The sequence below is a fragment of the Danaus plexippus genome, assembly GCF_018135715.1.
Source record: "Danaus plexippus chromosome 29 unlocalized genomic scaffold, MEX_DaPlex mxdp_37, whole genome shotgun sequence".
Classification (NCBI taxonomy): Eukaryota; Metazoa; Arthropoda; class Insecta; order Lepidoptera; family Nymphalidae; genus Danaus; species Danaus plexippus.
This window is the reverse complement of record NW_026869858.1, coordinates 299,371-318,344: the sequence shown is the minus strand read 5'-3', so window position 1 is coordinate 318,344 and position 18,974 is coordinate 299,371. Positions and strand designations below refer to the sequence as shown.

Genomic DNA, 18,974 nt, shown 5'->3' with positions numbered 1-18,974 from the left:
ACCTATCTAAATAGGTCCTGCGACGAGAGATATAAAAATTCTTAATATATATATATATATAACGATTATTAGCTTATATACTGAAGATATAAATCAGACAATATATATATTTTTTTATATTTTTATATGTATTATAAATATGTCGGTAGATAAGAAACAACAAGACCAACACAAAGAAACTTTCTCATTATCCTTCAAGCTATTCACTACATACGGATCTTTGACAGTTATTAATTCGTAAACCTTCACAGTTAACGTGAGTTGTTACGTGAGAAACGGCAAACGCATAGTATAGAGTGACGAAAAGAACGTGTGCTATTACAACGATGTCAAACACGATTACTGACATTAAATAACTATAGTTAAAAAACAAACAGTCACACCTTCTTCAGACGACCTTATGCGTTACGTAATTTTTAAGAGACAATAATTTTGACATTTACGTTGATTAAAAAAATATATTAAAATATGCCGAAATATTCAGTTGAGCTAACTTATCTGTTCGACTTTATTGTTCTTAAATAAATTAAATATTAGAACTTTTACCTTAACAACAAAAACAATTTAGAATTTATTGAAAAAACATTTTATTAGACACGTATATATAAGTGACACTTTTTCCACAGCACTCACTATATACATATACTATGAAAAATTATATAAAATTTAGTTAACATAAAAATAAATTTAAATAAACTATCTTTTGGAACAACTAGAAAATGTTGCATATATATATTTTTAATTATTTACTGTATTCAATATTGGCAACCCTGCCGGACCTCGTCGGGACAGGAAAAATAATACGAGAATTATTACACACTTAGCACAGCACATGCCTCAGTGGGCTCTGTGTCTTTGTAGTGTGAGGTTGTGCACAAGGTTAGTAAATTAATTACTTTTAAATCAAATAGCGTACTGTGAAGCACTGTGTGTTGATTGATGTATTTAGATATTATCTGACCTTTTGAGAACATGTTATCTCGTCGTATCGAATATAAAGTTCACGGGATGTTTGTAAAAATGGTTTCGTTGCTCGCATTAATATCTGATATTTAATATGGAGACGTTATTAATCGTTAATTATATTTTCATTCAAATGCAGATTTCTTATTTTAAACTAAAACACGAACCGGATATATCATTCTATTCGTTTGAGATTATATATGTATATATTTTTAATTTAAAACTTAAGTTAGTGATGTCTTATTCGGTCAGTCTTATTTGCGTGTTTATTTGTGAGTAAAACCGCGTATTTTATGTTTGCTTATGTGTTGGAATGACTAAAATCTAAAAAAGTTGCTTTTGTATAAATCTTGTGATGAAGAGAATCTTGTATAATATACGACGAGACTTCACTGGCGTCCTCAAATAGTGATGGTAAATAAATATCACGTTTAGTTTCCAAAAAACAGATCCTTATACAGAAATGTGCACACATAAGACACAGTCACAAAGAATAATCCTGAATTCAATCAAATCAATTACTTGGTCGGCTTGTTAAGTTGTTTTCCTTAAACTTAGATTTTGTAAAACGAAAGAATATTTTATACGTATCGTATCTCGTTTTATATTATAATGACTTGAAAAGCAAGAAATATGAGCAAAAAACAACAAACTAGCTGATTTCGCGGTTTTGTCCGAGGAGAATAATATTTTTTTTAAACAAGAGATCATCTAATGATGATCGATTAATATTTATTTGTAAATAACAATATACCCTTTTTCGAAGCCGGTTAAAATATTTAGCTATTTCAATGCATTTATATATTTAGTTTACAAATTAGCGTTTAAATTTAATTACCTTATCCATTCAATAATTAAACGAATAAAAAACGTGTTCTCACTAGTTACGTCTCGCGGTTTTGTTTGTTATAAATAACTATGGATGGGATTAAATCTCAGAAGGTTTTTATATGACAAAACGGATATGTATTTGTGATTTGTTAAATACATAGTTATAATGTTTGTTAATGATCTATTTTATTATTCGTTTGTTTTTTTTTATGTATTCGCAAATGTAATGACATAAAAGTGTTGGAACTGACCGGTTTTTTGACACCAAAATCAATTGGTGGTATAATAAGTGTTGCTATTTAACTACCCGATAATCAAGAGGCGTCCCAAAGACGTTCTCTTGGACCCTGACAGTAAGATAACTACCGACAACACAGACACACACAGACCCGCTTTGTACACGTCGCTCCTGCGTTCTGCCGTCGGGAGGCGTCATGCAATCCCATCTTCCAATGCCATCCTCCACTTCAACGACGTCCTACGCCAAGGTCCGGCGTCTTAGAGGCACCCTTGGACGGGCGTATCCCCCGTCGGGCCCGAATTTGATGGGTTGGTCCCATCGGGCTCTCCCACCCCTCCCGGTGACGCTGTCAACTGTCATTAGGGCTAACAGCTACAGTCAAGTCGATACAACAAAACAAAATAGACGATCTTTGCAACGAATAAGTGGACACTCGAGTCTCGGCTCTCGTTTGCTGGCGGTAGTGTCCCTTGGTTTGGAAACACTCTTTTTCCGTTCCACATTCAGACATTCAAGACAAACCATGATAAAACATAGCTCTCAGTAACTTCGTAAATTCAACGCGTATGTTATTTTTACTTAATGGCTTTTGTTTCGCTGTTTTATTGCACGAACAGTGCCTTAAATTTTGGAGGTGAGTCCATTTTTGATGCAAATTTTAAATTTGCGTAAATGTTTGCCGTTTGCAAGATCGCCATTGAGAAGGTCGTATTTGTAACAAACAGTTCACTGTTTCTTGGTGTGCTGTGTGTGTGTGTGCTGTGTGTGTGTGTGTGTGTGTGTGTGTGTTTCAGTCGTGTGCTGTCGACAGAACTGAATCTCACTGAACTATGTGTAAGTGCACCCATCAGTTTTATCACCTCGTAATTCAAATATAAAAATCGCCAAGATTATTCGTGTCCATGGTATTTTTTGGCGAAACTTTTCCCGCCATCATTTATCTTTGGCATCCCTGTTAGGCTTCCTAATTTAAAGAATATTCGACTATTTACTAGTTACAGCCAAACGATCGACAGTCATTATTGATTGATAGTTTCATGGGCTAATTATAATATAAACGTCATTATGTTTAACATTCAGTGACGTCACACTCATTGAGGAATGTTCAGGGGTCGACGTATTATGTGTGTGTGAGTTGTGTTAGTGTGTGAGGTGCCTAACATTCAGTGACGTCACACACATTAAACAATGTTCACGGGGCGATGTATTATATGTGTGATGTTTATTTTATATAAATTATATATGTATATATATACACTTCTCTATATTAACTTAGATTTATAAGTTCAACGTTCGTATTTCTCTTATAAACACTAACAGGGTTCTCACATAATATATAATATTCATTATAATTAGTTCTTAACAATGTAAAAAAATTATCTTCCTCGGTGATATATTTACTGTTTTATTAACAGAAATGGAATTCCCATAACCTTACACGGGATGGATTTTCCAGACGATAAGTAAGTTCACCTTAGTAATGATTAGAACGTCATACTTAACGTTATTTCGTATCTTAAACTAAATACGCACATTAACGAGTTTTTAGTAATAGATATTCGTAGTAACAGTTTAGGCGTGCGAATGGAATAACTGTTAACTGTCTGTTTTTAGTCTTGACTTTATTTTTCCCGTAGATTTACTTTGAAATTAAAATTCGTAGTGAAAATACGGGGTAGTCATTTTATGATATTATTTTCACTCATATAGTATATATATATATAATTAATAGCGTTAATTGATGTCTGAGGTAATAGTGATAAGAGGGAAACGAAATATTGTAACGTAAACTGCAGATAAGGTTCTTATAAACAAAATATAACAAGGTTTTTGTATGGGTGAATTTAGAAATACATTTTTTCCTATAATTACGTGGCTCACCAGAAATACAAGCGCAGGTTCATAGATTAGGAAGAAATGACTTTGTTTGTTTTAAAGGAAAACTTGTGAGTCGGAAGTGAATTACTGTTTGTGTATAAAAAACATGTTTAGTTTGGGATTTCTTTGTAATGATATCCCTTTATTGATCTTTAATTAAACCATTGACCTGTCAAAACTTATCTTTTAATGATACACAATGACTAGGGTACACAAACCTTGGAGGGAAATAATGTTGCTAGTTTGACACTCGCATTTTTCTTGATTATGGTTCTCATCATCTTCAAGATTTCTTCTCTCTTCGATACCTAGAACACTAGAATATGTAGACAACGTCAAAAAGAATATATATATATAATTCTACTGTAGGTGTGGTATCACTGAACTTCAAACGGCTGGACCGATTTGAATGATATTTGTGTGGCACCTTAGGTGTTTTAGATTCACAAACCAGCCCGGCAGAAGGCGCTGCAGTCGGTGTATAGGTTATTTTATAATATTATTTTAACATACTATGTACATTTCTCTCTGAGAACAACTCTGATGTTCACGCGGACGGAGTCAAAAACTAATATACGTATATATGTAATTTTCGATTTGAAGATATAACAAAAGTCGTGTATATTTGATATCTAAAAGGAAAACTTGTCTATCAATTCTAAATGATTAGCGAAAAAACCTGGCAATATGAATTTTTTTGCTATACGACCTTGACAAACAAAGCCGCCGCCTCTGTGCAGCAGATTTTTAAGTAAAAATGTGCATGTATGTATGTATGTGTATATATATATATATGTGTATGTGTGTGTGTGTATGTATGTATGTGTGTATTTTTCGCGTTATTATTCTTTCGATTGTGATCTAGGCAAAATGTTCGAAAAATCCCTCAATTGGGCAATTTGATATTATAAGAACAACTCACGCATAAGATCAGGAGTGATATCAATAAATTTTACATTGATTTTTAAGTATTAAATAGCGTCTTTCGTAAACAATGACGATAAATTCGGCCTACCGATCTAGTCTTTCTAAGGCCTTAAACATACTTCCCGGTGAAATAGTCAGTGACACCAAAACCTCTCATCATTCCATGGATCCACCGAGCTGGTGCCGGGTCCATCGTTGCAGGGAGGAGAGCTTCATCAGTGCCTGGGACTTGCGACCCAGGTGTAGGTTTTAGGGCCTATCTTACGCATTAAACGATCCAAGCTCCTCTCTCTAGTCTGTACCTAACCTATTCAAGTTCTATTACGAAAAATAATATATTTCGTACTATAAATAAATTATCTAGAATAATTTGTAAAATTAGTCGAATTTTTTAATTCTATTTAATATAAAATATCTGAAAATATTACTTATTTAATACTATTACGTTAAAAAATCGAGAGACAACGGTCTTATTGTGGGTCTGAATTCTAAATTTTGAGGACTTACACAATACAACTATGCTTATAGGTATCCTTACCACAAGTCTCTCTAAACCGCATACTCATCGTTTTCCGTTTTACGAAGAACCCCTCCGATAATTTATGAATTACAACTGTTACCGCTAAATGACGATACAAACACAGAGTAAGCATAGAAACGAATAGTAAAGTAGTAACTGTATTAAGGTATGTAATATAGCCTTTGTAGAGACCCTTAAAATCTTTTATAGTACTTACATAAAGGTATAAAGCTAGTTAGTTTGCCAAAGTCAAAGTTTTTGTGGAGGCAACACAGGATCTTGTCGAATGGAAGAAAGGCGTTTCTTTAAATTACTATTATGATTATCTGCCCAGTATATAAGAACGAGTCTTAGTACAACATAAATGTATTAAAAAAGTTAAAAGAACCTGACGCGCCTTGAATTATACGAATTGACGGACTTTTCGACGTGTTATAACCGTGAAAAAGGTCACTGAATAGTCGTTATATGATTAGAACGGTAATATGTATTAGCAAAATATAAATAAATAAAATTTTGAAAAAATTTAATCATATAGAAAATTAGACACGTCATAAATAATTTAAATTTAATTTCCGTTATCTCCGCCATTTTTTAGTTTACGAAAAATTCAATCTCAGACCGTTGATATACATTTTCAAAACAATGCAATCGATTTTAGATTCGCAAACGTACATACGTGGTAAAACATAACCCTCTTTTAGCTTTGATGGTCAAGCGACGGTTGCTATGTTGTGTTATCAGCAAAACTCTCTGTCCATCTATTCTACTATACATCTCAATATATTCCGTACCAACCGGTTTACAGAACTTGTCTAGTGTCATCTCAATCCAAACAATACGAAGCTATTCTTGTACGAGTTTTTATATCAACATTATATAATGTACGTAACTTAATCCGCGTTTTACTTAACATTATATGTTGAATTGATTAAAAAAATAAGTAAGTATAGTTTTCTATCAAAACGAACGGAAATCCCATGTTTAACATTGCACGGATTTTCCAGAAGGCTACTGGTTACTAACTTTCATAAATTGGTCGTTTACCTTAGTCTTAGTTGTTTGGGTTTACGTAAAACAAACGAACAGTCACCAGCCATCCGCTCGTATACCTCCCATCTAATATCATGTCACGATGGCGAAAAACGTGACGGTTTTCGGTAACTGTTAAGTTGACGTTTCAATTCAATTTAGTTAGTTGCTATTCGTGTTCGGATTAACGTGATAAATCTAACGTAGCAGTTTCAAGGTCTGTCAATAAAACTCGCGTTGTCAAAATATACATATACAAGGTAAATTATTACACAAAATTAAAACTATCATGCTATATAAAATATTATAAGGTCGAATATGTAAAAAGAAATACAAAAATCCCTGTAATAATATTTTTTTTTTATTAAACTATTTCGTGACGTACATTGTGTTTACACAGAAATTTGAATGGAACTATTTTTTAAAATATTCTAAATATTTTACGTTTTATTTAATTAAAAATTATTATTATTATTTATTTTATTTCTTGATATTTATCCCGCGTTAAATATGTGTAATTTTCTTATCCATAGCTGCCTATTCAGTGTGGCATGTGACATTTTTTATTACGACACACAAATAATGTACATACCTAGCTAGGTAAAAAATATTACAGGAACATTTTGTTAGATCAACAGTTGACGGGTATTAAATGTTGCCAGTCTAAAAAATATATAATAATATTAGTGCCAATGACATATTTTTTGACACACAACTTTTTCATATATTTATATATATATGTTGTAACCGTAAATCTATTCAAAATTTAATATCATTAATAAAACCGATCACTCTTTATTATTAGATGCGGATTTATTTCTTAACAAAAAATACGGGAAGCGATTTTTTTTTTTAATTTTTCATTAAACAACCGACGCTTTGTGCTGACAAACCAATAAAAATAATTGTGCGTGGAGAACCTCCGCGAGGAAGAAGTGAAACTTCGTAATGTTGGGATGAAAAAAGGAACGGGTGGAAAATCATTTTTATTAAAAAAAAATTTGTGTTTCTTTAAGACAAACTTTATTAACATCACTTACAAGTCACAATTGATTGACCGTTGCGTTCGAGCACCACGCATTAACTCTCGCTCTGTCATTTTTATCCTCCTTCCCCCCCCCCCCCCGTTGCGTTAAACATCTAACGCAACCTCGTTGAAAGTCGCATAAGTCCACTTCTATGCGTAATCGAAATGTTACTTGATAATTTATTTAAAATCAATGCCAAATTGCGAGTGACATACAAAGGTCAAGTGACTGACTCACATTTCGGGATTCCCGCCGATTTAACAAGGATAATATAAAATGTATTTACTTATTGCTTATTTCGTCAATATTAAGAAATAAGTTAATAACAATATTATAAACTAGTTTTTGCCCGCGACTTCGTCCGCGTAAATTTCAGAATTAGTAATATATAGCTTTTACCCGTGACTTGTACTTTTTTGTACGTATGTTTGAATTGTGCCGAGATGGGATGAGGCCATACTAAGGTTAGGTTAATACATTTTAAGAAGGAGATGGGTTACTGCAATACATTTTTATATACGATGTTTTTTGTTTTTCCCTCCTTGGCCAAAAAAGTAACTTTTCCCATGGGAATGCGTTGTTTTCCCACAGTAACTCATGTCCTTTCCTAAGTCTCAAACTATCTCCTTACCAAATTTCATTCAAATCTGTTCAGTAATTTAGGCGTAAAAGCGAACGGCCCGCCTGAATGTTCGCATGGGAATGCATCATTTTCCCGGGGTAGAAAGTATCCTATGTCCTTTCTCGGGTATCAAAAGATCTCCATACCAAATTTCGTGCAAATTGGTTCAGTAGTTTAGGCGTGATTGAGTAACAGACAGACAGACAGAGTTACTGTCGTATTTATAATATTAGTATGGATTATAATACTTTTGATATTTTTGTTGCTAAACTATTTAGATAAAGTTAAGTGCTTAGTACGAGATGTAAAGTTGGCAAAACCTAAATAACGAAATGTGATAGACCTTATCTTTACATTCTTCGTTACGTACGTACTTACAAACTGTCCGTGATGTGTTTGAAGATAAATTTTACTCTTACTACTACTAAAATATCATTAATAACTATATTTATATATTTTTTTTAGATGTTAAAGATAATTCTTATCTTAGCCCTGGTGGGTTCCATCTACCCTCAGGACGATAAGGACTTGGATTCAGTGATCGAGTCTATATTTGGCAAGCCGTCTTCCACGCAGCCGCCCTTCATCAACGTGAAGAAACCATCAACAATAGTACCCCCAACCAACAACCAAGGTAACTTTATAATGAACTCCCATGACGGTTGTGTAAGCTGTCAAAAACAGCGTATGTTATATTAACCAAGAGGGTAGTTCTAAATTTTTTAGCAAAATTTTTCATATATCTGGCATATTGATGAGTTATATTTAGCAAGTATTTTGCTCGTACATTTATATACTAATTGTGTGTTGTTGCCAAAAAACTTGTTCACAGACAAAGAGAACCAGCCGTGTCAGACGGAAGAGGGCAAGGAGGGTCGCTGTCTGCGGTACTTCCTCTGCAATTCAAACAACACTGTCATAGATGATGGTGTAGGAATCATAGATATAAGGTACCAACGACGAGGCTTTGAAATTCAGCTCTTGATATACAATTTCAATTAATGAGATCTAAGATTTTCGCGAGTTTTATTCATTTGAATGAAACTAATATATTTCGGATATACTACGCGGATTTTATTAGATTCGCTAAATTTCTTTCAAAGATATTATCTAAACTCCTCGGCCACACAAAGTCATTTGTTAGGGATTCCTACCAGTTTTGTCAAATATTTAAAACACCTAAAATTGAGCGACAATGACAGTATGGTCAGTTTCGATGTACAGTCATTATTCACTAGTCTAGCTGTTCTTGACTGCATCGAGAATGAAAGAGGTAGTAAATATAACAATATTTATGCATTTTACAAAGTTTTACCAATATTTGATGCTGTCACGTGACACCTTGCTGAAAAGTGACCGGAACGTCGAGTGTGTAGTTTTTGAACAAAAATAAATCACGCGTAGTTTATCCGAAAAATATTAGTTTCACTTATACCATTTGAATTACAAGTGGTTACTACTTATGATTTCGGGTTAAATGTAGCCTATATCCCATTCTTCTGTCCAATCTATTAGAACGTAAAGTTACATCAAAAACTATTAAGTGGTTTTCGGATGAAACAGCGACAAGCATGTGTCCTCAGGCGTAAATAGTCACATACTATTTCGTAATATTATTAGAATATATCTATATATATATATATTATTATTAATTATTTGGTACGATGTAAAATAAAAAATCGAAAGGCGTATATGAAAACCATATATTTATAGCCATTGAGTTTATAATTGAGGAACTGGAGGACTAAGTCACTAAAACGCAAAATATTATTCGAAAAATTCCAGGGAAATGAAAATTACTTAAAACTGAAGCATAGCAATTGAATGATGGAAGATAGTAGAGAAATTTTGAGGCTACTAGACAAAGATCGATGCCCGACCATGATTGATTGATTATTTAATGTTCAGTATTATAGTATAAACGTCATTATGTTTAACATCCAGTGACGTCACACACATTGAGGAATGTACAGGGGTCGATGTATATGTGTGTGTGAGTCGCGGTAGTGTATGTGATGTTTATTTTATATAACATGATGTATTTATACATTTTATATATAAATGGTATCTCTATGTGCTTCTTTTTGTCAAAAACTTTGACTATTATACAACAATCATTCGTTCAGTCGGTGTTCTTAAAAGGGACACAGAATTTTCGCTTCACGAATTGTAAATAAATTTATTATTTTGAACCCTAAAAACTGCTTATTCTCCAAGTTTCTTCTTTATTATGACAGAGTTCAAGCCGACGTATGCAGTTCCTACTTGGACGTGTGCTGTAACGTCCCAGACGTGAGACCACCAGATAATCCCATCACCCCGAAACCTCCGAAATTCAGGGTAAATACGAAAAAACTAGAAAAAAAACTATTGCCATACTTAATACGAATAATCCGTATCAAGTTATTGGTGTGATAATTGGGTTGGACTTTTAATTTTTTAATCGATAAATTTTTTTACAAAGACCTAATTTTCGTGGAGTTTTCTTTGAAAACATTAAAATTAATTGTCTTTTCGGACCATGAAGGAAGGTTGCGGGTGGAGGAACCCCGACGGTATTGGATTCAAGACGATCGGCGACAACGACGGTGAGAGCAAGTTCGGGGAATTCCCCTGGATGGTCGCCATACTCAAGTGAGCTGCGCACATACATATTGACATACACGCTTGATTTGCTACCCTCATACACACCAACTACATATATGTATATATATATACATATATCTTTTTCATCTTTCTTAATCCTTCATACTTTTTTGGATGTAGCTCCTTCATACTGCACATTAAGTAGGAATCTATGAACCAATATTATAATAACTCATCCACAATATTGATAGCGGGGGTGGGGGCTAACAATGACTATTTTCATTATCAAAGGCGGGAAACGTATATATATATATATACACTCATTTACTATATTATATAAATCACAATTGCTTATTGATTTAAATGAAACTAATATGTTTCGGATTACTAGTCGTATTTTATTATTTTAAAAACTACCCACTCCCGAAGTTTCGGTTACTTTGCAGCAACCGTGATCACGGGCGGACGAATTGCTCATTGTTTTTAGTTCAAAATCCAATTCATCCCATCCATAACCCTCCGCGCCTGACGCTTGTAACACTACCTACAGGAGGTCAAAAAATACTTTTTTAATGCGATGTCAGTACTGATTACGTTGATCCCAGAATCGAGGCTGTGAACGACGCTAACTCTGAGGGTCAAAAGCTGAACGTCTACGTTGGTGGCGGGTCGCTGATACATCCCAGCGTTGTTTTAACAACTGCCCACACAGTCGCATCGATTCCAACGCTGAAAGTACGTGCCGGGGAATGGGATACCCAGACATCTAAAGAGATATACCCGTTCCAAGACCGGGACGTCGATTCAGTAATCATTCACAAGGACTACAATCACGTCAAAAGTGAGTTTTCTCCTTACTATCTGTGTGGAACTAAACACGAACAGTATAAAGTTTTATATTCATAAACCTCAGTGCGATGTTAATGTAGGATGCTGTGCGGAAACTGAAAGCTGTCCGTGATTAATTCAACTGTGTTTTTCACATTATCATCATCACACTACGTACGGAGAGTTAGCAGTTCCTGATACACAAACCCTTTCTTAGCACCGCCGTATGTTATTGAATGTAATAACAAACGCAATTTCAATTTATTGCTTAAAGCAAAAACAAAAAGCAAAAAAAAATCGTCCCGCACCTAAGTGGAAAACAAAGAAAATTCTGAAAGCCAAACTATTTTGTAATATCAACTTTACGCTGCATCTGAAAGAAGAATATGCAACCCGCTTAGGATTCTAGATGTCAAATCTATCCTATAGTATATTTTAATTTAATGGATATTATATATATATATATATATATATATATATATATATATATATATATATATGTAAATTTATTTCCAGAGAACCTTTTCTACGACATAGCCCTACTATTCCTCTCATCGCCCGTGGATATGAACGTGCCCAACGTGGCCCTGGCGTGTCTCCCGCCACCCAGACTGGTAACGCCTGGTGGAATCAGATGTTTCGCCAGCGGATGGGGTAAAGACAAATTCGGCAAGGAAGGTCGTTACCAGGTCATATTGAAAAAGGTTAGTATCCACTAGCAGAGGCACCTTCGCATCTTCTCGCTGCCCTAGAAAAGCTCTTAGGGCGTTTCAAGCGAAGCGACTTCAGCGTTTCCTCTACAAGAGTTCCGTTTTCCGGACTTAAAATTGTTATTGTCTGTGCTATCTAATATTTTTTTTGACAATAACCACCACAGATAACTGTCTATCGATCATTAAAACCTCGTCTCCACGGTACACTCGGCCGCCGAGGTCGTCCCGTGTATGACTGACCCGAGTCGGCAGTATAGCGTACAAGTCTTTATAACGTGTCAGTTACATTGCTGTTCAAACTGTCGCGTCTGACCACACTTATTGGTAATGTTCTTGAATACCTGGTGATGTCTATTAGATTTTCTTCCTATTTTTTATTTTCACTACCTTATTTTTGTATTAACATCAATGCGGTAGAAATTAAGAAAGTTCATTGATATTTTTTGTATGGATCTTTTTTTGTTTGTTTTTTTTTTTAACGTAATTTAATTACGACTTAATAGAAAATAATGTTCCCGTTATCTGCTGATTAAGAAAATAGGAATGTAGTTATTTTTGGGGGTTATTGCACTGGATTAATTCTATAAACCTATATAGCATACGATCGATATTCGTTCATAATTGATTGATTATTGAAGGTTCAATGTCACATAATATAAGTCACTACGTTTAACATTCAGTGACGTCACACACATTGAGGAATGTTCACGGGTCGATGTATGTGTGTGTGAGTCGTGGTAGTGTGTGTGATGTTTATTTTATATAACATAATATATTTATACATTCTATATAAATGTCAGCTAAATCTGTGTCATATTTTGATTGTGAAATGTACTTTGAAGGCGGACATATACGTGGTCAATATCAGAAGCATCTCGAGGCTGTCTTAGTTTGTTCGGGTCATGGTCGATTTACAAATAAAATTTGTTTGTCAGTTTGTATTAAGAAAAAATATTATCTAAGATTTTCGTGTACTCATTTACATGAAATTATTTTTTTTCCTATATTTTTTGTTTTCTACCATTCTATACATAAATAATCCCGACGTTTCGACTTTCGGTTACATTTAGTCTGTCCGTGATCACGCTTGCTGTTAAGTAGCCGAAAGTCGAGATTACGTAGATATAGAATAATAAAAAACTCGAAGTATCCAAAAAAACTAATTTCATTTAAATTAGGAAAAAAACGTTTTATAATATATTACGGATATAATCTTTTTCACAATCTTTGTCTCTGTTGTAACCTTAGAAACGGCTGGACCGATTTTCAGACGCGAACACGAGTGTTCTCAAATCACAATCCATTCTCATCATTTTTGGAAAATTTGAAGTTTTTCTATCAAAAATATGTTTAATTATAACTTAATACGTAATTTTTCAATTTTTATGCCATTATTTCACGAGTGTGTTTCAACTTTTTGTAAAAATAAGGGTTTTTTTTATTAAGAATAGCAGTAATTCGTATAGTTAGTTATTATATTCGTCGATTGTCTCTCGCTCCAGGTGCAACTGCCGGTGGTTGAGAGGCAGCAGTGTCAGAAACAGCTGCGGAACACACGCCTGGGACCGTTCTTCCAGCTGCACAGCTCGTTTATGTGTGCTGGAGGTGAAGAGGGCATTGACACCTGCAAAGGGGACGGCGGATCGCCTTTGGCGTGCCCGATTGAGGTAATATATATAGGCTTCTAACAAGAAACATTAAATAATACAGTTGTCAAATGTCTTATAAACCCACTACTTTTAAATAACAAATCAAACATCAACCGGAACAAATTTGGCCTAAACAGTTTTAATCAATTATTATCTTGATCCAAAACACCTTAAATAATTTAAATTTAATTTACAAAGACACTCACAAATCTCGTCGACAAATACTTTCCCGCGCAAAAGTGAATAAAACAAATGTCATCGCTTTAACGTCAGTTCGGGTGCGTTCCGGAGCTTAAAGGTTCGATTCAAATTAAATGTGTTCCCAATATATATATAATATTATATATATATTGACAGATCTGTCAAATTTATTTGATGTAAAGTTTGACATTGAATTAAAATGACAGCATTGAAACATACTTTTAAGACACCATAAACGGCGACCTTGTTCATTTAGTATATATATAGAGTATTGAAATCATTTAAAGATTATATTAATTGATTTTGTTTCGGTATCGTTTATATAATTTGGAATTTTAGCAAGTTTTTGTTACCGTAATTTAATTATTATGACGGTATAATTTAAAAAATTTCATAATTCAAATTTCAGAACGAACCAGGGCGTTACATGCAGAGCGGCATGGTGGCGTGGGGCATAGGTTGTGGCGAAAACGGCACGCCCGGCGTATACGTTGACGTGGCCAGCCTGCGGGATTGGATCGACGACAAAATTATAGGCAAAGGACTGGACCCAAAGGTCTACAGCTTCTAAATGAACGGATGCAAGCAAAAATACTTGTCATTTGAGACATCTTTTTTACTTTTATGAGTCTTAATGCAGCGTAAAACTAATTAACCACGTCCTGTGTTGTTTTTGATTTGCGAATACTCGTGTTGAAATCTACCATATTTTTTTATATGAATCGAAGTAAACAAAGTACTTAATAATATGTTTGTTTCATTTATTTTACCAAATCATACTTATTATATTAAATTTTTTTTTAATAATAATAATTACCCAGAATTAATTTTCGCCTGACGATGTTGCGTATTACTTTTCACATTATTCTACATTGTTTCAAAGACATATTGTCTATGGTTCACAGATCTGTATATACATATGATACAAGTGGCGCCATCTGTGCCGTGCTAAATAATACCTTGCGAAAAAATTTATGACAGATTATAATTAACAATAAATTAATAATTCTGTAGATATTGCGTGTATATTTTTGGAACCTGACACTTAATTTAATTTATATAGTAAAAATATAAATAGCTATTAATGTTAATTTTGTGACGGCAATGTTTGCGTACCGACTTGTATTTGAAAGCTATAAATACTGGCTTCAGTCATTTATTAGGACATTACTAGAAGAAAAACAAGCATAAGGAATCAAGATTAGAATGCTACCTCGAACACATACACATAATTTTTCTCCCAAATACTACAATTTAAATAATACTTATATTTTTTTAATACAACGCTATTTCTGAACGATCCCGACTTGTCGATTACTGTTCAGTGACCGTGATCAATGGCGGTCGGCGGACGAGTTGTGTCTTATATTGAAAAACTTTCACCTCACGCCAGGAACATGCAGAAACTAAAAATATAAAAATTATCCAAAAACCTCAGTTTCAATTAAATGTGTACACGAAAATCTTAGATATCACTACATAAAGAGTTCACGTTTGAGTACAAATTAAATGACTTTTATACCAATAAAAATTTAAAAGGGTGCTTTATGCATGCTATAGGTTTGTTTGTATGCAGTCCCAAGTGCATACGAACTATCAGAACTCTAATGCCAGTCAAAGCTTCACAATACGAGTTCATCCTAAAATAAATCCATTACAAAATTAACACAGATTTAGCCTAGCGAGAGGTATAACAGTTAAATCGATATAGAACCTACTAAAAGACTCGGTTCCGTCTAGAACTAACATCCATTCATTCTAAGAACGCACTTCGGAGCAGCCCTAGTAGGTTCTTTTCATATTTGGTTAGATAGAGAGAGCAGCTTGGACGGTGGAGGTGAGCGTTTAAAATGCGTAACCCCTCCCCCACCCTTTCGGGGCCCCTTAAAAGTTGAAGGTACACCTATCAAGAAATATTACAGTACAGACCACAAATTATAGATGGCGCTATTGTGATCGTTTGTTTTTCTAAAAAATCCAATAGATAACCACAAACTTTTGATTTTTAATCTGTTATTATAGATTATCTTTTTAGTAATTCTTAGTTCAATAAAGGGTAAAAAACATTAACATTCTAATTACTATGTCGTCACAACAATAGTAAGTATTTTTTTTTTTAATATTATTTTCTAAAGACTTCCAAAAAAAAACGATAATAGATATTTTAAATGGTTTATGTTTATTTGAGGTTTAAATAAAATATTCACTTGTCTTAATCTATCATTTTATTATATCGTTTACCATGAATTGTTATCTACCGAATTTGATTGATTATTAAGTTTTGGTTTATACAAGCATTTTTTAATATTTAAACAACATGTTAAGCACGCATAAGAGTTGTCTGTGTGGTAGTGCGCTAAATTACTAAGTTATAGTTATAGACAGTTAATATCACACACTGTAGATCATCACTATATCCGTAAACAATGAATCGTCCGAAAAATAATGTATTAATTAATAATTTACTAAACACAAAGGCACAAGATGTTTTCCAAAATCCGAAGAACATCGAACATTAAAATTAAACATTTGACTTTAAAACTCTGGTTACTGCCATCTATCGTTAAATATTTGCAACAACATTATATACCATAATCATAGATGGCGCTACTTTCTATTTTTTCATTAATATGACTTTCATTAATATATGATTTATATGTAGTTATAGAGAAATATTGCGACTCAGAAGTCTTATAATAAAATATTGTGATGCTAAAGAAGAAATAATAACTAAAATTTTCGCTAATAATTTCCTTCTAGACGTGGTCTTTTAAAAATTCTTTATTACGTACGTTTCCTATAAAAGTAAAATCTTTATACCGAATTGTTATTAATAACATCTTTAATGCTGTGTAACTTATAAATGGCACAGCGGGTCTCTACGTACAAGATTTCTCTCAAACGTAGTCAAATAAAGATTGTCTTGACTTAAGAGGCTTCGCCCGTCAAATGACAGTGCAGTAAGATTTTTTTTTTGATATTGATTCCAAAGTCTCAGTCTTCATTTCAAACATTTTTTTATTGTATTCAAAGTCAATCCCGGATGGCGTCTCCTCCATCCCACACGACACTGGCAGAATATACTGTGCACGTCTTTGCACGGATGAAGGCCGTATTATAAAAAAAAAAAATCTTTTATTTTTTTATGACCTTATCTCATAACACTTGTTATTAGTTATGTATAACCGTTGTGTGTTAAATACTAGTTAAAATAGCCCTTCGGGCTAACCTTCATCAAGTTCACACACTGATTTACTATTATATATATATATATATGTATGTATGCATATGTGTGTCTGTGTGTGAGGTCTTTAGTTGTATTTTATTTAACTATACTATAAGAATATACAAAATCAAAAGAGAAAAAACACAAGAAACATTCTCTAAGGAGGTCTCATTGATTTGAATGTCTGTAATGGACAGGTTTAAAGAATAAATTAAGTTGGGTTATTAAAAAGAAATATTAATGGTAATAAATGAAAATAACACATACATATATATGACAAAAAATTAATTAACAAACAAACAGATAATGTTTCAATTATAATTTATTACAAAGCAAATATTCAGATTACAGTCGATATACGGAATAGAAATGTAACAATGTGTCCGTTATAACATTAATTAAATATTTGAAAACAAATCCCGATACAGAAACACCAATTTAAATAAATTTAACTAATTCCCCCGACTTGAATGTATTCTGCTTCGTTACTTGCGTCGATGTAGGCGTTTATTGTTCATAAAGACTTAAATTACCTTTCACCGAACCCATTAGCTATACTGTTAACCTCAATCAGACGAAGTAGTGCGGTTTCTTGGCTGAGATGCCGTACTCTTGTAATGCCGGCACTAAGTCCTCCATTGTCATGATGTATTTCTTTTCCTTTGGACCTTTCTGGTTTTTAGTACTCTGCGTCATCTGACTGGACGTTCTCATCTTGCAGTGCTGGAGTGCATCATTCGCTACATCCGATAGGAATTTCTGTGACGCCAACGCTATCAGACGGATTAACCTGGAATTTGAAATTCATAAGTCTTTGTGACGATATCTAAGAGCTTTATTGTAGACATATACAAAGATATATAATCAGATTGTACATGTAACGCAGTAATGTATGTAGTCTTGTAAGTGGCATATAAGGATTAAAAAAATTATTGGGTAATTAATTTGTGGTATATTAAAAATCTGTTATAATGGAATAACTCTGCTCTTCTGTAGAATTAATAACAGCGAGCCAGACCTATTACATTATCGATCGATACCTTCTAGTCGATACTGAGGCTGGGAAAGTAAGAAATGTAGGTAGATGTAGGTAGACCTATTTTATATTTATAGCATCTTCTAGAATACCTAGGATCTTGAGATTCGAAGCCAGACATATTCAAGTAGTACGCAACCACCGAGTCTGGTATTGAAGGATTGTAGTTCTCTAGTTGTAACAAGAAGTCGGTCAAAGCGTGACCGGCGCCGTCCTCGTCCATGGCCGTGCCTAAACGACTCATCTGCATACTAAAATATATAACATATACGATATAAAGCACAAAATCTTTGTTTATTTCAACTAAACAATCAGCTTACCTCGTAAAAATAAAGATTTGACATATATCATAACAGATAATAAATCGATTTGTATATAGAATATACATATAGGATATACATTTGGATATTGATTGGGTGATTTTAATTTATTCAACTATAATTTAAAAATATAATTTATAATTTGAGTTATTCATGGATGAAATTAAATTTTTAGGTATAAAAAAAAATATATGTAATTGTCGCCTCTTTTTGAGATTCACAAGACATTATTAATTCTTTGTTAAATTTGACAGATATTTTTAAATTCTTCTTGAAATTAGAACTAATTATATCTTCTAATTTTAAAAACGGAATAAGTTAACTTTTAATTAATTATTACTTGGGTTACTAAAAATGTTATAACTTCTGGTGT

The 18,974-nt window shown here is 33.3% G+C and overlaps 2 protein-coding genes across 4 annotated transcripts; one reads left to right on the top strand and one right to left on the bottom strand.

Annotated features, from left to right (window-relative positions):
• The first annotated feature begins 743 nt into the window (after nucleotides 1–743).
• On the top strand, nucleotides 744–14,766 carry LOC116777017 (phenoloxidase-activating factor 2-like). 3 transcript variants are annotated; one of them, XM_061529227.1, is made up of 9 exons: nucleotides 744–879; nucleotides 8,508–8,676; nucleotides 8,875–8,992; nucleotides 10,280–10,382; nucleotides 10,570–10,676; nucleotides 11,213–11,469; nucleotides 11,973–12,160; nucleotides 13,672–13,836; nucleotides 14,429–14,766. In XM_061529227.1, the coding sequence occupies exons 2-9, from the start codon at nucleotides 8,508–8,510 to the stop codon at nucleotides 14,588–14,590; spliced, it is 1,269 nt and encodes a 422-aa protein (XP_061385211.1). In that variant the 5' UTR covers nucleotides 744–879; the 3' UTR covers nucleotides 14,591–14,766. The 3 variants fall into 3 exon arrangements, with proteins under 3 accessions (XP_061385211.1, XP_061385213.1, XP_061385210.1); XM_061529229.1 differs by lacking the exon at nucleotides 744–879 and adding an exon at nucleotides 1,359–1,377 and having other exon boundaries at nucleotides 11,234–11,469; XM_061529226.1 differs by lacking the exon at nucleotides 744–879 and adding an exon at nucleotides 1,359–1,377.
• A 2,783-nt stretch (nucleotides 14,767–17,549) lies between these two features.
• LOC116777012 (transcription initiation factor TFIID subunit 10-like) lies at nucleotides 17,550–18,532 on the bottom strand. Its single transcript, XM_032670349.2, has 2 exons — nucleotides 18,374–18,532; nucleotides 17,550–18,035 (listed from the first exon to the last, which is right to left on the bottom strand). Exons 1-2 carry the CDS (start codon nucleotides 18,529–18,531, stop codon nucleotides 17,816–17,818), a joined length of 378 nt encoding a protein of 125 aa, XP_032526240.1. The 5' UTR covers nucleotide 18,532; the 3' UTR covers nucleotides 17,550–17,815.
• Nucleotides 18,533–18,974: the final 442 nt, after the last annotated feature.

Coding starts and splice junctions, on each gene's coding strand:
- LOC116777017 (XM_061529226.1), top strand. Junction 8,993..10,279: donor GTAGGAATCATAGATATAAG/GTACCAACGACG, acceptor TTATTATGACAG/AGTTCAAGCCGACGTATGCA. Junction 10,383..10,569: donor CGAAACCTCCGAAATTCAGG/GTAAATACGAAA, acceptor CGGACCATGAAG/GAAGGTTGCGGGTGGAGGAA.
- LOC116777012 (XM_032670349.2), bottom strand. CDS start 18,531: ATGCAGATGAGTCGTTTAGGCACGGCCATGGACGAGGACGGCGCCGGT. Junction 18,036..18,373: donor TTCGAATCTCAAGATCCTAG/GTATTCTAGAAG, acceptor TTCAAATTCCAG/GTTAATCCGTCTGATAGCGT.